Source organism: Miniopterus schreibersii, assembly GCF_964146895.1.
Source record: "Miniopterus schreibersii genome assembly, chromosome: 3".
NCBI lineage: Eukaryota > Metazoa > Chordata > Mammalia > Chiroptera > Miniopteridae > Miniopterus > Miniopterus schreibersii.
In genome coordinates this window covers 9,001,190-9,026,996 of record NC_138103.1, presented here as the reverse complement: position 1 = coordinate 9,026,996, position 25,807 = coordinate 9,001,190, and the positions used below count along the sequence as shown (strand labels likewise).

General features: G+C 47.2%; 1 protein-coding gene and 1 pseudogene across 13 annotated transcripts; both read right to left on the bottom strand.

Moving 5' to 3' along the window:
* Positions 1-664: 664 nt before the first annotated feature.
* Positions 665-24,035, bottom strand: FAM234A (family with sequence similarity 234 member A). Of its 12 annotated transcripts, none has more exons than XM_081133553.1 (15): positions 23,880-23,960; positions 22,875-23,056; positions 9,747-9,835; positions 7,673-7,720; positions 6,699-6,994; positions 5,792-5,908; positions 5,275-5,466; positions 3,794-3,924; positions 3,280-3,421; positions 2,838-2,967; positions 2,371-2,511; positions 2,023-2,098; positions 1,668-1,805; positions 1,031-1,133; positions 665-941 (listed from the first exon to the last, which is right to left on the bottom strand). In XM_081133553.1, the coding sequence occupies exons 5-15, from the start codon at positions 6,961-6,963 to the stop codon at positions 730-732; spliced, it is 1,647 nt and encodes a 548-aa protein (XP_080989679.1). In that variant the 5' UTR covers positions 6,964-6,994; positions 7,673-7,720; positions 9,747-9,835; positions 22,875-23,056; positions 23,880-23,960; the 3' UTR covers positions 665-729. The 12 variants fall into 12 exon arrangements, with proteins under 12 accessions (XP_080989679.1, XP_080989685.1, XP_080989687.1 ...); XM_081133559.1 differs by having other exon boundaries at positions 6,699-7,081; positions 23,880-23,951; XM_081133561.1 differs by having other exon boundaries at positions 6,699-7,081; positions 22,875-23,032; positions 23,880-23,950.
* On the bottom strand, positions 11,916-12,764 carry LOC308555064 (ADP/ATP translocase 2 pseudogene; annotated as a pseudogene). The gene has a single exon. The product of its transcript is annotated as an ADP/ATP translocase 2 pseudogene (transcript).
* Positions 24,036-25,807: the final 1,772 nt, after the last annotated feature.

Sequence of the window (25,807 nt, the reverse complement as noted above, 5' to 3'; positions counted from 1 at the left end):
AGGAAGGAGGAGAGCTGGCTATACCTAGGGGTGCAGGGACTCCAGAGGGACCAGTGGCTCCATTGTGTATCGAGAGGGTGCAAAATGACCCCAGTGTGCGTCCTACGGCCAGTTCCTTGGGAAATTCACAGCACAAGCACCCAGCACAGGGTGTAAACTCCCCTTACAGCATCCATGAGCAGTGCCACTCATCATGTCCTACAAGGCCCACTCTTCATGGGCCAGGTCAAAGGGGCTCCCCAAGGCAAGTCGCCACCAACCATGCTAGTCTTCCCTCATTGCCCTGGGAAGGGCCGGGGGCTGGTACTGCCTCAGGTCCCAGCTGCTGCCGAGGCCACCCCAGGGACCACCACCCTCTGAGCTCCATGACCACAGGGCAACAGTGCAGAGAAGGAAGAGCTCAGATGGGAAGTGGGGAGGGAACTTCTGCAGGATGGATCTGGGCTTTCCCCACAGGGAGACCACTGTGAAGGCAGCTAGCCTTGAGTATGTGACTCCAGTGGGGCACAGAGTGAGGACCTGTGTAAGGACACAGCATGCTGGGCAGGAGAGGCCTGGGTGTCCCCTCACCCACCCACATCCCTGGGTACTAAGGAGACCCTGTGGAGAGTGTCACCAGGCTCAGGAGTGGGGAGTCAGTGTACAGAGCAAATGAACGAAGGGCCAACTTCCTACGATGTTTAATTTCAGCGGCTGGAGCCTCTCTCATGTGCTCCGGCCGCTGTGCATCTAGGCCTCGCTCCGGTACCGCAGGTGGGAGAGCCGGTCCCTGATGGCCTGGTCACTGTCGTGCCCACCCTCAGTCAGGCGAACCACCCTGCTGCTCAGGACGAGGTCCTTTATCTTGTGCTTGGCCATGGAGACAAGGCCGGGTACATCTGGGCTGGAGGGGCCCGTAAGGAATATGCAGGCGGCATGGCGGCCGGGCTCGAACAGGGCCACTGTGGAGGACACAGCTGTCAGGTCTCGGGACCAGACACAGCAGACCTCCCCGTGCGCTGGGCTCAGGCTACACCGAGGCCACACTCACCTTGGAAGGCAACGATGTTGGCAGAGATGTTGGCCAGCTCCAGCAGGATGCCAGGCAGAGTGGGGTGAAACATGTACAGGCTGTGCTGTGTGTCTCTGGGTTCCTAAAATGAGCACCAGCAATGGGATATGAGACTGACCAGGGCTGCAGACATCTCTGTGACTGGGCCAAGAAACTGAGTGTCCTAGGCGTGGTAGCTGGGCAGTGCTGTGCTCATCCCTTATGGGACACTCCTGACACACTGACCACTCCCAGAGCTGTGTCCACTGGGGTCCCTGCCTGGTGTCCCCCAAAACACCAAACTGAATTCTGCATCCCTCTTCCCCCAACCTGACCCTGATCCTTCTTGGTGTGCTCCACCTGGAACTTGGCCCCGCCTTCCCCAGTACACTGCACTTCTTCCCAGATCCCCCCTGCCCACCCCCGGGGCAGACCCAAGCCCTAGCCTTCCCTGTGGCCAGGGCGCAGCCTCATCCACCCACTCTCCCACGGCTTCTATTTATCTGTGCATGTCCAGCCACCCAATTAGCTCGAGGAGGGGCCTAAGAGAGGCCTCTGGTCTCTGGCCCTGGCACTTGGCTCCTGGCACATGTTCTCTGATCATGTGCTCTGCCTGTACCATCTGGTTGGCACTGACCTGCTTGTAGAGGCCCCAGAAGAAGAAGGCTGAGCGGTGGTCTGCAGTTGGCAGGCTGGCGGACTGAGGGTACCCAGGGAAGCCTGGAAGGGCTTGACTCCAAAGGACTGCCCCAGTGCTGAGGTCCAGGAGCAGGATCTGGGGAGGAAGGGGACAGCATGGGGCAGTTAATGGTGGGGCTCACACAGGCACATGGGCCAGCCCTGAACACGCTGCTCCCTGAGGCTGACTGGGATGACTCTCTGAGGCCCCAGTTGTCCCAGCTCTGCCTCCAGGCCACAGCCCTGTCTGCTGTTCAGACTAATTTGCCTCAGCTACAAACAAGGGTGGGACCACAAAAAGAAGTGCAGCCAACCTGTCTGTCAATGCCGGTTCCATTTTCAATGACCACGGCCAAGGTGTCAGGTTTGTAGTGACCAAAGATGGGTTTTCTAGATGAATAGGGAAGGAGAAGTCACGAGGGCTCTGTGAGGAGGTACCTGGGGACAAGTATGCCACCCATCTTCTTCCTGGCCAAATCTGGCCCTGGATGGGAAGCAAAGGGGGCTTCACTGGGCCCTCAGTGAAGGGAAGTACCAGGTGACCAGCAAGAGGCCTCTGACAGAAGCACACTGGTCCTCTCACCCAAACAGGGTTGCCAGGGGGTGGGCTGGCAGTGCCTGGCTTGCAACAACTGCACAGGTTCCTGGAGAAGATCCCTTACCTGAGGACCTGGGGTGCACTGAAGGTCCACCTGAGTGCCAGCTCCTGCCCGTCTAGCAGCACACAGGACTCTGAACTCACGAGGAGGAGGTCCTCGCCACTTTTCCCGGGAACGTTCACCAGATAGTGGATGGCTCCAGAGCTAGAGGATATGGGAGGGGCGCAGATCAGACAGAGGCTGGAGGCAGGGATCCTCCCCCAAGCCCTGTCCACCAGACTCCCACGTGCAGTCCTGTAATCCTTAGCTCTCAAGTTGGAGAACAGAAAAGCAGACCCTCACTGGATCTGGGGAGAGGGTGAGCCCACTGTCGGGGACCTTTCCCTGGTTTTAATGTGGCCTCCGTTTGCCCAATTCCTGTGTCTGAGCCCAGGATGGCCTCACAGTACCAGCAGCAAGGCCCTCAGCCCCTCGACTGCTCTGAGCACTAAGAAACGGGACCTGGCCTGTGTGATGCCGCCCAGACAAACCTGTGCAAAAGCAGCCTCTGGTTGGTGGCGTTGAGCATGTCCTCCCAGCTGGGGTCTCTCCTTAGTAGGCTGTCTCTCCCGGTCACTTTTTCATAGATGCCCTTCACAGAGTGGCCACAGAGGGAATTTGCTACTCAAAACACAGAAGAGCCTCAGGTCATAAGGGGTTGTTGCTGGGGGACCAGGAGGATGCACCCCCATCAGCCCCACTTCTAGGGACATGTGGTGCCCTCCTTGAGCCTGGGATGGGGGAACGAGGCCCTCTGTGGCTTTCTCAGCTTGTCACTGATGAATTTGAATCCCTAGAATAACAGCAGGAGCCAACGAGCCTCACAGCAGTTATAGAGCTGCTCACTCTGCTTTCTCCAGGGCCCAGAGCTCATCTGAGAGCAGCACGGCCCTGAAGGGGAGGCCGCTGTGTGGCCGGGGTGGGAGCACGTACCCAGCGCACCGCAGGGCAGGAGGACGTAGTGGGCGCCTGCGCCAGTGACGTAGAGCAGGAAGCCGCGGGTCCCCTCCACACCGAGGCTGGCTGGGCCGCCAATCTGGTGCCCGGTGCTGCCTGAATAGATGTAGCTGTTAACCTGCAGCACATGGGAAGAGAAAGGGGTCAAAATTCCCCTGGCGTGGGGACAGACGCTTTAAGAGTGTGTGATGTCCGGGCCGTGTGGGCGCCCTTCCTGGGAGCATGCGCGGTCTCCCCCGCCAAGGCCCCTCTGTCCGCAGAGCCTCGCCCACAGCAGCGGCTGAGGGGGAGGCGCACCCCCTTGTCGGGAGGCCTAGAAGCTGTGGACAGGAATGGGGCTGCCCCAGGGTGCTGGGCCTGCAGGTGCCAGAGCACAAGGCCTCGGGCAAGTCCCCAGACAGGCGACCAGACCCAAGCTCTTCCTGGGAAGTGGAAGCGCCCCGGGAGCAGAGGCGAGAGAGGCTGCGGGGGCTCGGGAGGAGAGCTCTACCTCCTTGTCGTGCTGGGCGAGGACCAGCAGATCTGGGGCCCCGTCGGCGTCGAGGTCGGGCACCTGGAGTAGCGGGCTAAGGATGGAAGCATTCCTCCCGAAGCTGCTAGGCTGGTTCCACAGGGTCTCCCCTAAAAGCAAGTACACGTGACCGGGTGCTGGCCCCGGAGCCCCTCCCGCAGCAGCTTGGCAGACGCACAGAGACTCCCGCTTGGAAATGAAAATACCTGCCCGTGGGAGGCTGAGGCAGGTGCAGTGAGGGCAAGACTGCTGAACACACTGACGGGCACATGTGCAAAGGACCAGGGGCTGACTTAACAGTGTTAAAGTATTGTTCTGGAAACCGCAGAACTCCCCACCCCCCCACACCTTTTTTTGTTTAGCCATTTTCTAACATTTGGCTCTAGAGCACCTTAGGGCCCATGCTGACCCTCCCCACCTGGATGGACAGGGCTTGGCCTAGCCATGTCCCTAGGCCCCTCAGGACCTGTCTGCTGCTGGGCTCAAAGGTGGACCCTCTGCCCCCACAAAGGTCCTGGCTGAATGGCCTGTGCCTTTGGCCTTCACACAGAAGAGAACAAAGGTGCTTAGGGTTAAACCAGGGGATTGCAGGTTCTGAGGTAACGGCTTCTGACCCAGACGTAATCGTCACCCAAGGATATTTTTCCCACTGCTTTACAGAGAGTGGAGGAATGGGACACACACACACACACACACGTGGATATGAGAAAGACACATCCATTGGTCGCCTCTAGCACGCACCCCAACTAGCACCCAGGATTGAGCCTGCAACCGAGGTACGGGCCCTTGGCTGGAATCGAACCCAGGACCCTTCAGTCTGCAGGAAAACAGGCTAACCACTGAGCAAAACTGGCTGGGGTTAATCTTGTCCTTTTTAAAAAACTGATCCTCTCAAAATATTTCCAACCTGCTCTTTATTTTCCTCCATATCTCAGAACCACAACTTGTAAGGGAAATGTTAATACCTACCAAATCTAGCGTCAAGGCACAAAATTCCTCAAGACCTTGGTGAGGTATGAGCAGCCATCTCCTTGGTGCCTAAATACGGCCAGTTACAGAAGACACAGAGGAGCACCCTCACATCGAGAGCACCGACAGGCCCAGATCTCCCCTTGCCCTGGGTGCTGCAGAAGGCTGTGGACTCCTACTCCCTATAACAAGGAGCGGCCAAGCTCCTCCCCTCATCTCTGGCACCCCACAGGAAGGGCTCTGCTGTGCTCCCACAAGCAAGATTTAAACAGGAGGTGACAAGACACAATGGCACGTGACATGTCAGAGTAGCTTTGGTGTTGACTGCTAAGTAGCCGAGTCCTCACATGGGAGTTCCCTTCCACTCTGTAACCATCCTTTCCATCCAATCACAGTGCCTGAGAGCAAAGGCTGACCCTTCTCAGAGCATGCTGGCATTGGTCCTCCTGCCTGAGGAGGCCCAGGTGGAGGTGCAGAGAGAACCAGCCTACCTGTAAATAAGTCCACTGCAATGAGAGAACCGGGTCTGCCCACGAGGATGCAGGCAGAAGATGCCCCGCTGTCTTTTGGCCGGGGGACACCACACAACACAAGGGCCCCATCCTGGGCTGCGGGCCTCTCCCAGAGGATGCTGCCGTTGGCCCCTGATACAGCAGCCACAAAGGAGCAGGGAGACGAAAAGCCTGTAGGGGACAGACCCAACTCTGTGGGGCCGTGCACATAGACCACGCACTGCCAGTTCTCCTGAACACCTCGCCCCTGCCACAGCCCCTACTGCCTAGGCTCATTGCCTTTATACCTGGGCCCCTTACCCACCCAGACCCATGGGGGTCAACAGCCAAACAGGGTGGGTGCTGAGATTGGCCTTGTCTCTTTCTAGTCCTGCTATGAAGAAAGGGCAATGCCGATTTCCAGAAATTCCACCAAAAGCTTCCCCCAAACACTGGAAGAGCAAGGACTCCTCCTCTCCCAGTGACTTCCTCCTTCTTTGGGTAGAAACAAAGTTACCTTCATCAGCACAGGACAGGCTGAAATTGTTGCTATCGTTGGTATTTTTATAAAGAAAGAGAACATCTTGGACCTTGTCCCTGTTTATGTCTTCTGTGGCCAGAAAATCGTAGGTGACTGAAAAAGAAAAGCAGACTCTGTTTTGCAGGCATGTCTGACATGACCTGCTTCTCTGCTCCTCAGGGTACAGCGCCAGTTAGAACCCACCACTACGAGATCACCACAGGGACTAGCCATTGCCCACAGCTCTTCAGAATGCCAGCCACTCCTCATGCACAGGATGGATGACAATATCAGGGGTTAATTTTTAGGAAGGAGCAAGTGGGACACCCGGTACCACAAACGGATGTCTGCGCAGCTTCTGTTCAGGAATGAATGCCTCCTTACGTCAGTTTGGGATCGAGACCACACTTCCGTACTCGTAAAGGTCTAGCCCTTCCCTTCATTCAATGACTCAAAAGATAAACTATATGTTTTAAAATCAAACACCAAAAGAAAGAATGGGCCCGTACCTTACACCATACAAAAAATGCACCAAAGACATAAAGGTAAGAGCTAAGACTATAAAACTCTTAGCAGAAAACACCGGGAAGTCTTTGACTTTGGTTTCGTTAATGATTCTGATATAATAACAAAAGCATAGGAAACTCTAAGAAAGAAGTGGAGTGTCCAGAGAGAGGCTGAATCAGTTGCTTTTCATAAAGGCCACAACTCCTGACTGCCACTTTTGTGAGAGAAATGAGAGTACGCTTTGCTCTAGCTAAGCCAACTAGAATTTTAGCCCTTTAGGAAGACTGGCAGCCACTGAGAGTTGGTTGTCAAAGATGACTTCCAGGCTCCAGCACGCACATGCTGCCCCTGCCCTCAGCCCGGAGGAGAGAATGTGTGTGTGTGTGGGGGGGCGCACCTGCTGTGTTGTAATTGACCCTCCACATCCCCAGTGACGCCGGCCTGTCTGGACACGGGATGATGAAGGAAATCACAAACACCACCAGAAGGCATGTAAACAGCGAGAGGAAAAATGCCACCGTCCGGCACCTGGAGAGGCGGGACTGTGGGGGTGCACTTTTCAGGTGACCTTCCTTTTTCAGTTGGTTTCCCAGGCTCTCCTGCAGCCTCCCTTCTTCATTCTTCAAGGGGTGGATTTCAGCTTCTACGTCCTTGCTGTCCATCGTGCGCACATCCCAGTTTACTTTCTGATCACTGTGCCAATGAAACAAGAGATGGCCAAGAGCTGCAGGCAGCACAATATGATCATCAAGGCCCTGCGTTCTTTTTTTTAAAATATATCTATTGATTTCAGAGAGAGGAAGGGAGAGGGAGAGAGAGAGAAACATCAATGATGAGAGAGAGTCAGTGATCGGCTGCCTCCTGCACGCCCCCCAGTGGGGATCAAGCCCGCAACCTGGGCATGTGCCCTGACCGGGAATCAAACTGCATCTCCTGGATCCTAGGTCGATGCTCAACCGCTGAGCCACGCCTGGCCGGGCAAGGCCCTATGTTCTCAGTGTTGTTCTCAGTGTCGGAGGAGCATGGCTACAGTGCTGACTGTGGGCTACCAGTCCAAGAAATAAGAGCTAAATAAATGTTTAGGGTGTCACAGATTCCCCTTGAGAAGGTCTTTAAGTCAGAAAGGCAAATTGCTCGTAAGAGCCAGTACAGGGAATATTTTCACCTTCATACACTGATGTTTCTTGTCCACTGACCCTGGGACAAGCAGGGCAGCACTGGGCGGGGGCTGATAATCAGCCCATACACTAAACATTAACAAAGCCCTGCCAGCTCACAGGCTGGGCACCTCTGATCAGCCTTCTGCCAGCCTGAAGTACAGATGGAACAGCCTGGTAGGGCTCCCTAGAGGGTCACGGACCCTTTACTCACTCAGTGACCTGGGCAGCTCCTTGATCTGACCGCGCCTGGTTTCCTTATCTGTAAAAGGGAAACAATATCTACTTTAGAAGACTGTGTTAAGGGTTAGATTAGTAAGTGAATAGAAAGCATTTAGAACAGTACCTGACACATATGAAGCACTGAAACACTAGCTCATTATTATTAATAACAAGATAAAATATGTTAGAAGTCGCATGGAGGAAAGTGGACAGCTGCATGGATGGGCACAGGGGTTATGCACAATTTCTGAGCCTTTATGGGCAAGAACAAACTCTCTCCTGCCCTGTTCTCCTCCCTGTGGCTGGACCATGGGTGGGTGTGGCGAGGAAACCTTGAGTGGCCACCCTGGAAAATAAGATGGAAAATAGTTTTGAAGATGGTGAAGCCACAGGACAGAAAAACCATGGTCCCTGGTAGCTGGAAATCACCACCATCAACCCTTGAGTTCTTTGTACTCTATTATATGAGAAAGAAACAAACTTCTATCTTGTGTAAGGCAAGGTGTTTGACCCTTTTTAAACAGTGTCCTAACTAACACAGATTATATTGAGAAGGGAAGGGATCATATGGACCAAAGTGAACTGTAATCTTCACCTAATAGAAATCGATGATTCAAAATGGGTAAATGAGACTATGCCATGGGTCAAACGGAGCTAAAACCCAGAAGGAACGGCAGAGACTGGTTCTCTTTAGAAAAATGCGCTAAAGAAGGCTGGAAAGAGACAAGACGTTTGTTTTGGGTATAAACTTATTACTTTCTGACCTTAACTGTTTCTTTCCATTTAATAAAAACAATTCATTCAAAAATCTACTTCTCTACTCACTAGGGTAGCTTTAATTAAAAAAATTAAAAATGACAAGTGTGGGTGAGGATGTGGAGGAATTGGGACCCTTGTACGTTGCTCGTGGGAATGGAAAATGGTGCAGCTACTCTGGAAAACAGTTGGCGGTTCCTCAAAAAGTTAAACACAGAATTACCACATGATCCAACAATTCCACTTCTAACCCAAAAGAAAGGAAAACAGACTCACACAAAAACTTGTAGACAAATAGTCACAGCTACATTATTTGTAACAACCCACATGTCCATCAACAGATGAATGGATAAGCAAAATGTGGTAATTCGATACAATGGAATATTACTTGGTCATAAGAAGAATGAAGCACTCAGATACAACATGGATGAACCTTGAAGACACTTGTGCTCGGTGAAATAATCCAGACACAAAAGGTCACATAGTGTGATCCCATTTCTATGAAACACCCAGAGTGGGCAAGTCTATAGAGGCAGAAAGCAGATGAGTGGTTGCCAGGGGTTGGGGGAAATGGGGAGTGACTGCTAATGGATGCAGGGTTTCCTTTTGGGGTGATAAAAATGATGGTGGTGGTTGTAAAACACTGTGAATACACTGTCACTGATGATAAATTTTATATCCTGTGCATTTTACCACAATTTAAAAAGGAAACCAAACAAATCTGTGTATGTTCTCCTGAGTGCTGAGATATAAGTTTTAACATCTTAGAAGTTAGAAAAGGTGTGTCTGTCAAAGGTAGTAAGTTGAACTCAGGAAATCAAACAGTGACTCATGACCAGGGACCTCACTAAACCCAAGCATCTGACATGGGTGTGGGGGAGGTGGGGCAGGTCGTCTAAGAGGGTAAATAGGGAAAGCGCCAGCAACAGAACCTGGGAACGGGCTTGACCAACAGGAGAGCTGCTTACTCAGCAAATCTGGCCACTTTGTCCCCAGTGATGAGATGTTTGAATTAATTAAAACACAAATTCCTTTGGCAAAGGAAAGAAAACTGAATGAGAAATCAGAATTCTAAAATTCTTGATTTTAAAAGCTCTATCTTTAAAGTTCTCTTACTCATGAGCTTTAAAATGTTGGGCCAGAAACTCAAGCTCTCAGAGCTAAAACTGCTCTCATCTGTCAGAAGCCAGAGCATCTACCAGGAGACAGCAGGAAACCACCCTACCACTATCTGTGCAAGAATGAGGGGCATCTGCTCAAAATGACACACTATTCCCATCCAGTCTCTGACCCTTGTTTCCCAGACCTACCTTGTGGCAGGAACACCTGGAAGACGTGTTCAACATTAGCTTCCGGACAGCCACTGGTACATCTGGTGGTTGGGTCTGCACAGGTCGATCTAGGGATTGTAAAGCTGTTGGTGAAATGCATCTCAGGCAGCTTGTGAATGCATCCGGTGAAGGATGCAGGTCCTTCCAGAGCCAGGATTCTCTGCCCTTCCCTTGTCTGGTCATTCCATTTTTGCTATCAGATGATGACTAGGTTTCTCTTGTTTCCTGGCCTCTAGGGTGAAGACTCCACCCCCACTGCCAGCCAGAAGGATAGTAAAGCAAGGGGAAGAAGAGCCTCTCCCAGTAATCAAGCCGCCTGAGGCCGCTTTTGGGGTGTTTTTCTTTCCTTGGAATTGTCTGCAAGCTAGGTAAAGTAAATCCAAATGCAGAGCCCAATCAGGCTAAACTGCTCCTTTTCCTCATCAGTCTCAGAAACCCTACACTACATGGGTCCCTAAAACTAAGAACAAAGGACAGTGCAAAGCAATTAGTACTGATGTGGTCTGGGATTTTATTTTTTTTAAGTCAGCAATATACATAATGCATTTGAAACATGTTAGTCCCACAGGCGTGTCGCAGTGGTTGAGCGACGACCTAGGATCCAGGAGATCGCAGTTTGATTCCCGGTCAGGGCACATGCCCGGGTTGCGGGCTCGATCTACAAGGAGGGGCGTGCAGGAAGTAGCCAATCAATGAGTCTCTCATCATTGATGTTTCTATCTCTCTTTCCCCCTCTCCCTTCCTCTCTCGGAAGTCAATAAAAATATATTTAAAAAAAGATGTAAAAGCATAAATCTCCCTCCCTCTTGTGGCCCCCAAGCTCAAGAGGGGAAGCATGGTAGCAGTTTCTCATGGCTCCCTCCAGTAATGCTCTGTGTACTGACACACAGAAAGTGTGTTTTTAAAATGTGACTCTTCTCCAGACATTAGGAGATCTCAATTGTTTCACCGGCTTCCTCTTTTTCTGTTAAAAGAACTGTTTCAAGTCTGAAGCTTTCCAAGGAGTCAAGGGTCTACTATTTGAGATTCTTAAAACCTGAACTTCACTAAGGAACATAAGCTCTTTACAAGGAAGGCTCCTTAAAAGTCTTCCAGTCAAGTCTTTCGACCTCCTGCCCCTATAGGAATTATTTTCTACAAGGGGGTTACACAAATGTGGAAAAAAGGAGGCAGTGAGCACGCAGGGAGCAGGCTCCCACTGTGGCCAGTGGCCCTCTGCTTTTGGCTTTCCCGATGTGAAGCTGAAGACTGAGCTTGGGCTGCGTGGACTTTTTGGACAGTAGGGCTGATACTGGTAGTTTAGAACTTGCAGTTCTACATTAACCGAGGAAGAGAGCTTTTCCTAGTCATCCTCAGATCTCCTCAGACTTCTCAGCTTGCAGATTTCCTAAGCAAACTAAGAGTATTGGTGTTCTTTACAGAAATACAATTTTAGTATACCTAGTGCTGCCATATAAACCAGAGGCAGATTTACCAGCCCCAAGTGAGTATCTGTATGCTGTACTAAAAAAGAAAAATATCTGATATACCAGCAGAACAGTAACATCTTTTCTTTTCTTTCTTTGTTTTTTTAATCCTCACCCGAGGATATTTTTTCCATTGCTTTTCAGAGTGGAAGGGGGAGGGAGGGAGGGAGAGGGGGAGGAAGGGAGGGAGAGGGAGAGAGAGAGAAAAAGAGAGAGAGAGAGAGAGAGAGAGAGAAAGAGAGAGAGAGAGAAAGAGAAAGATCGATTTCAGGGAAACACATTGATTAGTTGCCTCCTGCACTCGCCCCGACTGGGGCTGGGGATCAAGCCTGCAATCAAGGTACCTGCCCTGGGCTGGAATCAAACCCAGAACCCTTCGGAGACAGACATTCGCTCTCACCACTAAGCCAAAACGGCTAGGGCTCAGATATTTTTCATTTCTTCAAATTTGTTGTTTATTAGGAGTGACTGAAGTAAAAAATATAATTGAGTCCCATCACCATCACAGAACTGGCTTTAAGAGAAAACTGGTCAGAGGAATATTATTGCTTCTCACTTTCAACCAGTAAATAGTTGCCACTGATAAACAGATCACAGTCTGTCAAGAATGTCCAAGATATGCTACATAATACAGCATGCCTATTCACAGCGGCTGAGGGGAGGGAAGACTAGGAAATGATTTATGTGAACTTCTAGATTTCATCATCTAAGACAAGCACAAAAGCACCAGCCATGCCTCTGAAAACACTGGACCATGCACTCTTGATAAAAGCTTCACTGCCTTCATCACAAGCACTCTTCCTCCAGCAGTCAAGTGTGCCTGAGTACAGGATATCAGTTCCTTTGTGCCCTGGCTACAAACAGTGTCAAATGGCTAGAAAGTCAACCCAGCCACTGCTGTGGGATTATCCAGACAATGAAGATGTGTGTTCTTGGGATCTGGAAGCATGTCCTTTGCAGGGTCACAGACACTGAGAAGTAGGCTGCTTGGTAGATAACACCCTGCACAGACACATTAAAGCCTTGGTATAGACTTGTAGATCTTAAATAGGCAGTCACCTAGGCCTTTGAATTCCCTTTCAGCTCCAGCTTTGCCCACCCACATCAGATGCTAGATGGGTACAGGCAAATCAAGAGGATACACAAAACACAAGGGGGTGGCCCCATCAGCACCTGATGCCAGATTCCTTGCAAAGTATCGCCAAAACTGGGCTCTCTTGTCCACATCACCCAGGAAGAACTGCTTGTATTTATCTTTGAAGGCAAAGTTGAGAGCTTAGGTAGGGAAGTATCTGATGACATTGGCCAGGTTACCACGTCAGAAGGACAGGACTTCCTGCTCCTTGGGGATACGAACCCCACAGTCTATAATGCCCTTGAATTGCTTATCTGCAGTGATTTGCTTGCTGACATGCTGCACCTGCAGCAGCAGCTTGACCTGCTCCATGGGCGCTAATGCTGTCTTGGAGATGGCTGTGGCCACTCCACCTGCCAGGAAGTCCTTGGAGAAGGACACAGAGGCATCTATCATGTTGAAAGGAAAGAAGCAGCAGGCGACTACATGGCTGGGCTCATAACCAGCTGGGACCCTGAGGCTTTACGGCCGTCCTCTTACTTTTAATTCAGTTTCAGTATATTTGAAGTAGGTTTCATTTAGACAACATATGTATCATTAAAAAAAAAAATTAGGGGTGGGTAGAAGTGGAAGAGGGCAGAGAGGGGGTACATAGTAATGAAAAATAGTATAAAATTTTTAATTATTTTATTTTTAAAAATATGTTTTTATTGATTTTTAGAGAGAGAGGAAGGGAGAGGAGAGAGAGAACCATTGATGTGAGAGAGAAACATTGATGACATCAATCGGCTGCCATCCACATGCACCTCGACCAGGGATGGAACCTGAAACCTGGGCATGTGCCCTGACGGGGAATCCAACTGGCAACCTTTGGGTGCTCAGGACAATGCTCAACTAACTGAGCCACACAGGCCAGGGCAAAAAAATTTTTATTTACTTATTTATTTTTAGAGAGAAAGAGAGGAAGGGGGAAAGAGAGAGAGGGAAACATCGATTTGTTATTCCACTTATTTATGCATTCATTGGTTGCTTCCTGTATGTGCCCTGACCAGGGATCGAACCTGCAACCCTGGCATATTGGAACGATGTTCTAACCAACTGAGCTACCCGGCCAGAGCTAGAATATTTTTTTAAAATCCACTCTGCCAATATTTTATTTTCAGACCATTCACTTTCAAGGAAATTATCGATGTTAGGCCTTTAATTTGCCTTTTAGTAGTTTGTTCCCTGTTTTTTGTTTTTCAGTTCTCTTTTTCCTGACTTCCTATGGGTTACTTGAATGTTGCTTAGACCTCCAGCTTGATTTACCTATAGTGTTGCTCTGAGTATTACAGCAGACACACCTAACTTAATGCAATCTACTGATGCCAGCATTTTACAACTTCAAGTGAAGTGTAGAGAACCCGTACCTCCCTTTAAGTCCTTTTACCTACCCCTGTGTATAATTGTATTAAATATTTCCTCTACATACAGTGTAAACCACACCAATATTATAGTTTTTGCTTCAACTACCAATTTAAAAAACTCATATTTTTGCTTTTTCTATTTTCTTTTCTCCCTAATGTTCCAAGATTCTTTCTTTTATCATTTCTTTTGTTTCAAAAACTTCTTTCAGTCATTCTTTTACAATTGGTCTACTGGCAACAAATTTATTTCCTTTCTTTGAAAGTGTCTATTTCTCCATCATTCCTGAAGAATCATTTCACCAGGTATAAAACTCAGGGTTTGAGGTGAGCCCTTCTTGAGGCACACACGCTCAAATCTCCCTTTCAAATGAATTTTCTTTCTCCTAAACTCTAGGAGTCCCCACGAAACGTGCAACCAGGGGAGCAACGGGAAGGTTCAGCTCGTTCAGCTAACCCCCTGAACCTGTCCCCAAGGCCCCCTTTTCTCTGACTCTCCAGTGAGGTAACAGCAGCCCCACCTTGTCTCTCTCCTGTTGCTTCTTCTACCCTAAGCCCTTTCTTGTTTCACTGTCCCAAGCTTTAATAAACATACTCCCAAAATCAAAACAAAACGAAAAAAACTCAGGGTTGTCCTGGCTGCGTGGCTCAGCTGGTTGGAGCATCGTCCCATGTACCAAAAGATTGCAGGTTTGATCCCCGGTCAGGGCACATATCTGGGAGGCAACTGACTGATGTTTCTCCCTTCCCTTTCCCTCTAAAATCAATAAAAAACGTATCTCCCAGTGAGGATTAAAAAACAAACAAAACAAGCCCTCTGGGTTCGATAGGTTCTTCTCTTTCAGCACCTGACACATGTTATGCCACTCCCTTCTGGCCCAAGGTTTCCAGCAAGAAAGCTACTGTCATTTGAATTGTTTTCCCCATAAATAACCTGTCAGTTCTTTTTTTGTCTTTAGTTTTCAGAAGTTTAATTATAATGTCTTGGCATGGATTTCTTTGGGTTTATCCTGTTTAAGGTTTGCTCAGCTTCCTGAACCTGTCAGTTTACATTTTCTGAAAAGTTATGAATATTGTCAGTCATCATTTTGGTTTCCTGGAGCAGTAGCAGCACCTGCGGGAGCTATGGAGCTGGGAGAGCTACAGGCCCTGCCATGGAGACCTGATCTAAACAGACTCAAAAATAAAGTACAAGAGGCTTCTTCCTGACAGTTAAGTTCCAGATAAAGATGGAATAAGAGCCCTGGCTGGTTTGGCCCAGTGGTTAGAGTGTCGGCCTGTGGACTGAAGGGTTGAGGGTTTGATCCCTGGCCCCCGTTGGGGCGCCTGTGGGAGGTAACCAATCGACATGTCTCTCACATCGATGTTTCTCTCTCTCCCCTCCTCCCTCCCATCCACTCTCTCTAAAAATCAATGGAAAAAATATCCTCCAGTGAGGATTAACCTAACCAAAAAAAAAAAAGATGGAATAAGAGAAACTTAAAGGTATTTTGCCTCTAATACCACAATGGGGTATCTGCAAACCACACACCTGGACAAACTATATCCCTGATATCAAGTGTGTGTGTTTCTTGGTTCCTCATTTACTAGCACAGGAAAGACCCATAGCCACTAGGCATATGGACTTTAAATAACTATGTCCACTAAAAGACAGAGGCTCCTGAAAGTCCAGCTTAGGGACAAAAATGTGTATCTCTAAGTTGGCAAAATTCAGTGTGAGAAGTCTGGAGAATAGGAGTCCCAGGGAACTGTTAACATTTGTTCATGTCAAGTCAACAGATCTTAAAAGGAAACAAAATCCATATTTGTCCACATACACAGAGTGGGGCAAAAGTAGGCTTACAGCTGTTCCTATGGAAAATAATACAGTAATTAATAAATAGCCCGGTCGGTGTGGCTCAGTGGTTGAGCATCAACCTATGATGCAGGAGATCGCTGTTCAATTCCTGGTCAAGGCACATGCCCAGGTTCCGGGCTCGATCCCCAGTGGGGGGCATGCAGGAGGCAGCTGATCAATGACTCATCATTGATGTTTCTATCTCTCTCGCTCCCTTTCTCCCTCTTTATTGACATATTTTTAAATAAAGACATATTTTAAAAAATAATAATACAAGAATAAACTCTGTGTTTCCCATACTCACAAATGTAAACCTACTTTTGCCCCACCCTATATATGAAATTAAATGAATGCTTTCCAGATACCAAAAAGAAGTTAAGCAGTTTTCATCTAAAATAAAAGCTGTGAAGATATACCAGGTAAAGAAAAAATAATAAAGGGAAAAGATCATGAGATTAAGAGGTTTGTATCTTTACCTCATTTGCACGAAATGTACTTTTGTCACTTCTAAAAACTCTGGTGGGTTTTTTTGTAGTTGTTTTGTTTTTTTATCCTCACCTGAGGATATTTTTTCCATTGCTTTTCAGAGAGAGCAGAAGGGAGAGAGGGAGAGAGAAACATCGATGTGAGAGAGACACATTGATTGGTTGCCTCTTGCACATGCCTGGACTGGGGCTGGGGATCAAGCCTCCAACCAAGGTACGTGCCCTTGGCCGGAATCGAACCCAGAACCCTTCAGTCTGAGGGCCCGCGCTCTAATCACTGACCCAAACCTGCCAGGGAAAGCTGGTGGTCTTGAGGACAGAAATTAGAAATTGAGTCACAGGATTTTCAGACTGTCATTGATTGGAATTTCCTCCTATCAATTCTGAGCTTCTGAAATGATAACTATAAAGTCTACATTTTGACTTAAGATCCAGTAAAACAAACAAAAAAAGAAGAAAAATGTGAGGGATGAGAAAGAAAATGTACCAATATGACACATATTAAGGTAAAAGATGTGACTCTAAGGACAACCTGAAGTGAAACAAACATATAATCCTTGTGCATGGATTTTCAAAGCTATTCCCCTGGCTCTAAGGAACTATGAGGAAACAGACACACCCGGCTACTGTGGGTGTGTCTGTTAAAGGCCACTGTAGCTGCCACCCCTGTCCTCCTGAGACAGGCCAGTAAGCCAGGACAAGTGGAATAGGGAAACTGAGACAGAGAGCTGAACAAACTGGCAGAGCAATTTACAACAGGTACAGAAGGTCACCTCCCTAGAGATAACATCTAGACTTCAGTTATATTTCAGCTCCAGACCTAGAAAAGTGTCAGAATCAGGTGGGTGACACCAGGACCAGGTTCAATGACTGACCAATCGGTGGAAAACATGGCCCTGGAGGAACACACCTAGAAAACTGATGAATATTCTGCTGAAACTCTCCCTCAAGACCTCTCCTAAGATTCCTGCTCTGTGGAGTAGCCCCCGCCATTCCCTTTCCTCTCTTCTTCCCCCACAGGCATGCATCTCCTAAACCCTCAAGGACTCCACCAGGCTTGCAACTAGGGGAGCAATGGGCAGCAGCAGCTCATCCCAGGCTAACCCCAGAAGCTGATCCCAAGGCCCCCTTTCCTCTGACTTCCCAGAGAGCTAGAGCAGCCCAGCCTAGGCTCTCCAGTTGCTTCTTCTATCTAAGCCCTTTCTTGTTTTACTGTCCACAGTTTTAATAAATGTTCCCTCATAGTCACCTGAACTCACGTTGTGGAATTTTTCCTACATGAAGTCAAGAACCCACACTACTGGCTGGCTCAAACAGACCCACCAAGGGCTAGGCTCCCCCTTCCCGTATCACTCCCAGAGTGCACAGGCTATGCCATGCAGGGTGGAAACTCTTAATTATGGGGAAAAACAATAAAATAAAACAACAGTTAACGCAGCTCATTAACTTTTTAAGGGCAGGAATGCTATAGTACATGCAGAAAGGAAATAAAGGGTGTCTCCTTTTTCTCAGAGTTTTTTCTCTAGCAAGTGTTTACTGAGTCAGAGAGAACAGAAAATTTAAAAAAAAAAGTCTCACTCTAAATGTTTTTAATAGATGAAGAAAGAAAGTATAAAAATTGTACCAAGGGCAGAAGGAAAACTGGAAAACAGCCAGAACAGATAACGCAATTCTACAGACACTATGAAAGTAGGGGGTCTAAGTTTTTCAACTAAAATTTGATAATTGTTTTTCAAGAAAAGGTCATTTCAAGGTACTTTAATAAAAATCCACCCGACTCACTTCCCTCCTCTCCAATTTTTAAATTTTGAATTTTACAGCATTTTAAAAAGGAATTTTCAAACGAGTCAAAGAGATCAGGTTTCAGAGTTAAGCACTTGAACCTAAAAGGAAGTCTGCATATTTAAAAATTGGTTTAATTTGCCTGGCCAGGCAGGGCTCAGCAGTTGAGCATTGACCTATGATCCAGGAGATTGTGGTTTGATTCCCAGTCAGGGCACATGCCTGGGCTGTGGGCTTGATCTCTAGTGGGGGGCATGCAGGAGGCAGCCGATCAATGACTCTCTCTCATCACTGATGTTTCTATCTCTCTCTCCCTCTCCCTTCCTCTCTCTGAAATCAATATATATTTAAAAAATACAAATAAAAGAAATAAAGATATATATTTTTTTAAATTGGTTTAAGTAAAATTTTTATTTTTAACTGCATGTCTTAAAGGCATAACTTAGATTACACCTGAGAATTTTGAGAGCCTGGTCCTACAGTGTGAGCGCTGTGCGGGATAATGAAGGCAGCTGGCCTCTGTGCCCAGAATTCTAGCATAGCCAACTGATGCTTCCCGTCACTCTGAACATCTACTTCTTGCACTCCTCCACCACAGTATTAGAAAGTGGACACTATTTAAATCAAAGGCTACTGCAAATTTAAACAAACAAAACAAGAGGGGGAAAAGTATAACTGCGAATTAAAAAACGGAGAGAGGAAAAAAATACATTTATATAAGCAGAGGAGACATTTGGAGGAAATAATTTTTTTTAATGGAGAAAATATGTAAGGAATACTTAGGGGAAAGCTCTGATTATAGATTAACTTTACTATCTAGCTTCACCACCTAGTAACAAAAACTGAAAGGCTTTTGTCAATGGCTTGAAAAACTGAAAAAATCACCTCACCACTCTGGCACTACGTGTTGATGAGGTCAAAAGTCACCCTTAAGGTCTGGGTGAGAGGAGAGATTTCTTTCTTTCTTTTGGGGGAACTTTACCCCTAATTTATACCCAGTTGGGCTATTTTCTGAAAAATAGGAATTGAATAGAACAGTATACGCTGCATGTTGTCATGTAGAGTAGTCCCCCGCTTACCCTTGGTTTCAGTTACTCATGGTCAACCACAGTCTGAAAATATTAAATGGCAAGTGATTCCTTGAAACAAGTGACCACATGCACATAACCTATTACAGTATATTGTTATAACTGTTCTATTTCATTATGTTATTATTGTTTTTCTCTTACTGTGCCTAATTTATAAATTAAACTGTACCATAGGTACGAAAATAAAAGGAAAAACATAGTATATATAGGGTTTGGTACTATCTGTGGTTTTAGATATCCACTGGGTTCTTGGAATGCATTCCCCATGAATAAGGGGGGGGGGACACACTACAGTATTCACTGCGCATTTGTGTTGTTTTATTAAATTGCCTTTGTCCAATTGGCTTGTGCTATGACTTGACCAGTAAGGAATATTGATTTTCAACACTTTCCACATGCTGGTCTTCCTACCTGGGAAGCCCTCTCTCTGTCCCCTAAGCCTCAGCTGGAGCAGCATCAAGCCTTGTGTGAGCACTACTGACCTGGGGTTAGCCACCTTCCACCCCAGAGAACTTGGCCTTTTTCTTTCAAAGCACTCCTGATACTCCTCCTGAGAGCTATTTAAGGGCTGGAGGACTCTGTTGCATCCCCTGTGCCAAACATGTGGCAGACACTCAGTAAATGTCAGTTAAATGTAAGGGAGAGAGGTTTATGGAGCCCTGGACAAAACGACAAGTGCAATAAATAATGCACAATCGGTCTCTTCACTCCAGGGCCTGTCTTCTTGCAGACTTCATGATCTGTAATTTCTAACTCATCTTATATCAAGTGTGCTCAAATGCTTGGCCCTAAAGCTGGCAGTTTCATTAGGAGACCTGTGTCATGGCCAAGAGTGGCCCAAATATTCTGATAATTCCACGTGACTATTTGGGAAACACCCACAATATCCAACTAGGCAGCACTGGATTTTCCACTGAGCAAAGCAAAAGTCAGACAATGGCGGCTAGTGTTTAATTGTTTACAGCTGAACAACTATTTCCTCACTTCACCAAGCAAATAAGCCCAAGACAAAGAATAGGCCCTTAATCATATTTCAAGTGAGGGAAAATTTTAAGGTCATAGTGCCCAGATAATGGCAAATACATCACAGCAAATGCAGTCAGCAGCTCTCACAGACCTCAACACGCAGTTTCTTTCCGTTACAAAGTGCAAAACTTTTGAAGTACCTGAGGATGGCTCACAGTACCTCCTTAAAATAAGTTAAGGAGGAATATTTATCTGCATTTCAGACAAATAACTACTACATAGAATAAACTGTGCAGGCTTGTCCAGAAAATAACATAGAGTAAGCCTTTTCCCTGAATTCTAAGGCAGATTTCATTTCCTTTGACTCCCCCAGAAATCAGTGTTTCTTTTATCCTTACATTAAGGAAGGGAAAAGGGAAAAGCAAAATCTCAAAAAGATGACGTATAACTCTTGCTTGATCACTTTTGATCAACACTATAAGACGAGTAGGCCCTATCTTCAATTTACTTATTTTTCTTAAGCATTACTTTTAAAACCTTTTTGTCACTCCCTGGCTGGTGGTTCAGTTGGTTGGAGCACTGCCCCACACACCAAAAGGTTGAGGGTCTGATTCCTAGTCGGGGTGCATAAGGGAGGCAACTGATGTATGTTTCTCTCTCACATCGTTGTTTTCTCTCTCTCTCTCTCAAATCAGTAAAAGACATCCTCAAGTGAGGATTAAAAAAACCAAAACACTGTAAACAAAAACTTTTTGTCATGTAAATGTTTACATATTCATAAAAGTAGAGACCACCAGGCCATGTACCCATTACCCAGGTTCAACAATTAACAACACATACATGATCATTTTTACCTATAAGCCAGCGCACTTCTCCCACATTCCCCATCTCCAAATTTAAAAATTTGTTCCATAGCCCTGGCTAGGGTAGCTCAGTTGGTTAGAGTGTTGTCCCTGATATGCCAAGGTGACAGGTTTGATTCCTGTTCAGGGCACATACATGAATCAACCAATGAATATGTAAATAAGTGAAACATCAAATCAATGTTTCTCTCTCTCAAATCAATTTTTAAAAATTTAAAAATTTGCTCCACTTTAGCTGTTACTTGATCCCAAAGCATCTGCTTCAGGTTATTCAGTTAGGAATCAGTACCCTCCCCCTCCCACTTAAAAAAATCTTTTTTAAAAATTTATTGATTTTAGAGGGAGAAAGGAAGGAGGAGGAGGGAGAGAGACAAACACCCATCGGCTGCCTCCTGCACGCCCCCTACTGGGGACGGAGCCTGAAACTGGGCATGTGCCCTGACCTGGAAGGGAACAGACCTCTCTGTGCATGGGATCATGCTCAACTAAGTGAGCCACACTGGCCAGGGCAATATCCAACAAATTCTGCAGATTGTAACTTATCTATCTCTTCGATTTAGCTCCTCCTTCCAACGGCCACTGCTTTAGATCCTATTTCTATAACTTCTTACCTGGACTTCTGTAGCCCTCTCAAATATTTCCTTGAAACTGCAAGAGACAGCATTCTAAGACATCTCCTGATCATGTCATTCCCTTGCTTAAAAACTCTTGAGAGACCCTTTACAACTTTAGAACAAAGTTCAGGCACCCCAGTTTGGCTCTAGGTCTTTTCACCACCTCGCTCTTGCCTACCTTTAGTGCCATCTCTCCTAAAACCCTATGCCCAACATCTATTTCCCAGTCACACTGCTGATATTTTGTATACACTGTTCCTCTGCCTGACTTCATCTAGTAACTCCTACATACCTTTAAAACCCACTCGAACCTGACCTCCTCCTTTATACTCATCCACACTCACTGACCGTAGGTGATAAACCATAATCACCTACCTAAGCTACTCCTGAATGCCTGACCCATAGAAATCGGGAGATAATGTGTTTGAATTTGTGGATGAAATAAAGTAATAAATCATAAATTCCTATCTGGGTAGGTCATGGTGGGTAGTCATACCCCAGTCCTGTAATTTCTTTGGTAAAAGGTTTTTAAGCAAGCCCTGTCCATTGTTTTTGTGCCTGTAGGTTAACACACCTTTGAAATGCCTCCTTTCAAACCTGTCCTTCGAAATTGTGACCACCCTCAAGAGAGCACACAATCTTTTTTTTTTTAATCCTCACCTGAGGATATTTTTTCCACTGCTTTTTTAGAGAGTGGAAGGGAGACAGAGAGAGAGATACGTCGATTGGTTGCTTCCCACATGCACCCTGACTGGGGTTGGGGATTGAGCCTGCAACAGAGGTACGTGCCCTTGGCCGAAATCGAACCCAGGGTCCTTCAGTCCTGGGGCAGATGCTCTAACCACTGAGCAAACCTGGCTAGGGCTAGAGCACACAATCTTAACTGTCCTGCAATTGGATCCCCGCCTTGCTTTCTCCCACCTCCACATAATCTTCCCTATTTTCACTCCTTAATCTCAAATGCATAAAAACTGCAAAACTGTTATTCTCCAGAGCATCTGAAATCTTGCTCTCTGGCAATTACCATCACTTTTGGCTCAAATAAACTCATAAAAATTTTCTATAGGTTTGGACATTCTTACATCGACAAACACATTAAACTTTGTGTTGATTTGTTACACAGCAGCAGGTAACTACTACAAGTAGAATGAAGGCAGACACCTGAGGGAAAAAACCAACACAGATTTAAACGGCAAAGAGAAGGTATGTGGGAGACCAGGGGACCAATAAGACCCCACCTGCACCACATTACCAAATCCTGATCTCATGTAAGCCCTTAGCCCCATCTACTCCTGGTCCCCTGGACTTTCCTGTATTAAAGCCAGTGGAATTCCCTCCATAGGTTACACTAGTTTTAATGGTTTCTTGACACTTGAAGTCAAAAGCACTCCAATCAACGCAACATAGACCCGGAAAACTGGTAAAATGCCCTAATAAATGTCCACTTGACAGCAGGGTCATTTCCTTTATTTCATCTTTCCCTGCTCTGCATTTTCTCTTTAGCATGATCCATATTTTGCTTATTTACCTTATTTGCTATTTGTATCCTCCTGTAGAACTGAAGTTCCTTGAGGATGGGAGTTGTTTTGTTGAGTGCTATATCTTCACACCTCAAACTATGCCTGGCAATCAGCAGACGCTCAGTATTTGTTGTTTACTCTAAGCTGCTGGATGCTCACTGAGAAACTGCAACGAAATAAGTGGCGCAATCTGGAAGTCATTAGAAAGACATTAGCAGCCCAGTACTTGGAGATGAGCACAAAACACGAGCTCCTCAGCTGAAATCACAGGGTTTCTTAAAGAACAGCAAGTAACTGCAAGTGCCTACCCTGATAACTTATCACTCTGTTCAAAGGCGTACCCTCTCCTTGTTAGCTCTCGGCCAATCAGTTCACGGAGGAGCTGGGAACTCTTTCACAGGCCGATAATGTTCTTTTTCCCCTTTTAAACTCTGCTTGGCTTTTATGTTCAGTAAGACAGGTTATACACGAGCGCTCTTCCCTACAGACGAGTAAACATCAGCCGAGCTTTGGGTTACTCTGCCAGTTTAACAATGTCCTGACCCTTGTGAGAGACTTCTCATGGACATTCCGTTTTCGTATTACATGGTTTTAGTTAATCTCAAGCAACCCAGGCAGCACCCTCAAGAAGATAAATAGCGATGGCCAGTGTAACCTATCGTGCAGGCAACACGGGGCGGGAAGTTTCCTACCGGGAGTTAAAATTCTGTCTTTGGGGGAAAGAGGCTCAAACTCCACGCAACTTAAGTCCGAGCAGCGGAAACCGGGTCTGCTGACCCTCTGGGGCTGGAAGAGCCGCCGGGACTGGCTGGCCCCAGCTTCTGCTGCAGCCTTTCCACCCACATCGCTTCACCGACGCGCGTGGACTCGAATACCACAGGGAGGTGGGCGCGAACATGGGCGGGGTCCCCCAGGGCTGGGGTCACCGAGGCTGAGATCCCGGGTACAGAAATGAAGAGGTGGGCCCCGAGTAGTGCGCAAGCGAGGAGGAAGAGGAGGCCGCCTTTACTCACCTCACCTGCTGCCGCGAGCTCCCGGCCGCACCACCCGCACCGCCCGCACCGCCTTCGCCCTCCTCAGCCCCGCCCCCGAGCGTCACTTCCCCCGGGCAGGGGCCGGGCGGAAGCGCGCCCGCACAGCCGGGTCTCGCGACTACCCGCGGTTGCTAAGCAACTACTGGTTTGGACCACGCCCCCCACGGGGCTGACGCCTGAGCTACGCCCCGCGCTAGGCTGGGCGGGGGGATCCCCTCCCCCACCTTGCGGAAAAGCCAGTCTGGAGACGCGCGTGGAGCAGGCGTGCGCTTGGGGGTCCAGCGCCGTGTGAGCGTGAGGTCGTCCCCACCCAGAGGTGGCCTTGTCAGTCCGATGGGTTTGAAGTAGGATCTGCTTGTGGCTTTATTTTCATTCCCTGATTATCAACGCAACTTTCCACATGTTTATTGGCCAGGACAGTTTCTCGCCTCTCGTCAAATTTCCTGTTGAATGGCTTGTCTTTTTCTTATTGTTTCTTAGCGTTCTTTTTTGGAGATTAAACCTTTGTCAGTGATTTGTGTTGCAAGCATCTGTTTGTGTCATGCCTTTTCACTTTGTGGTGCCTTTTAATGAACAGAAGTTTTTATTTTATTTTTGAAAATATGTTTCTGTTGCCCGGCCGGGCATGGCTCAGTGGTTGAGCACCGACTTATGATCCAGGAGATCACGGTTCAGTTCCGGGTCAGGGCACATGCCCAGGTTGAAGGCTTGATCCCCAGTGGGGGGAGTGTGGGAGGCAGCCGATCAATGACTCTGTCATCATTGATGTTTCTATCTCTTTTTCTCCCTCTCCCTTTCTCTCTGAAATCAATAAAGATATATTTTAAAATATGTTTTTATTGATTTTAGAGAGAGAGGAAAGGAGAGGGACAGCTGAGATATAAACATCGATGAGAAAGACAATGATAGGTTGCCTTCTGCACTTACCTTCGTGGGGATCAAGCCAGCAACCTGGGCATGTGCCCAGATGGGAGTCCAACTCTGGATCTCTGGTTTATGGGTGATGCTCAACCACTGAACCACACATGCCAGGCAGAAGTTTTCATATTAATATAAAAAAATATATTTTATGCTATTTTTTGTGTGTCTTGTTTACGAAACCCTGCCCTACCCCAAGTTACTCTTTCACATTTTTTTCTAATGGTTTTAAAGATTTGATTTTAAATTGAAGTCCTCAATTCAGTCAATAAGAGCAATGATGAAATATCGGTACTGCTTCCCATCCTTAATTCCAAAGCCTGTATATTTTAGCTATTGGGGACTGTGGTCAGTAGTCTCCAAAAATGGCTATTGGAAATTCTTCACATTTTTGCACACACAAGCTGTTCCTGACAAAATGTAGCATTTGTTTCCCCTGCCCTTGAATCTGCATTGGCCTTTTGACCTGCTTTGACTGATAGATAATGGTAGGAATAAAGTTCTGGGGTTTGAGCCTAGGCCTTAAAAGGACTGACAGTTTCCACTCCCTCCCTGGGGGTAGCCAGCTGCCATACTATGAAGCAGTTTGGGCTAGACTCCTGAATGACATGATCTTATGTACAGAGAGAGGCCACATGGAGGACCACAGAGGGACCAGGCATGTCAGTGAAGCCTTCTTGGATCTTCACTCAGCCCAGTTTCATACAAGTAATTTTGTGAACCCAGTCAACACCATCCAGAGCTGAAGAGCCCAGGGCCCAGCTAAGCCCTGGCTGAATTCCACAGAATCATGACAAATTGTTTTTGTTTTACACTACTGAGTTTCTAAGTGGCATGCTACACAGAAATATTTGACCTGCTTTACCATGAAATGGATCTCTTGATATGAGGCAGTGTTGTGCAGGATTCCATGTCAGTGACTCAGAATTTTGAAAGCCTTTGGATGCATCAGGAAAAGCCAATACACACCTGGAAATGCTGACAATTTC

Excerpts from the sequence above, each read along its gene's own strand:
- FAM234A (XM_081133558.1), bottom strand. The coding sequence starts at position 6,963 with ATGGACAGCAAGGACGTAGAAGCTGAAATCCACCCCTTGAAGAATGAA. Across the intron at positions 2,968-3,279 it reads CCTGCCCTGCGGTGCGCTGG|CAAATTCCCTCTGTGGCCAC; the intron begins GTACGTGCTCCC and ends TGTTTTGAGTAG. Across the intron at positions 1,134-1,667 it reads TCTGGGGCCTCTACAAGCAG|GAACCCAGAGACACACAGCA; the intron begins GTCAGTGCCAAC and ends TGCTCATTTTAG.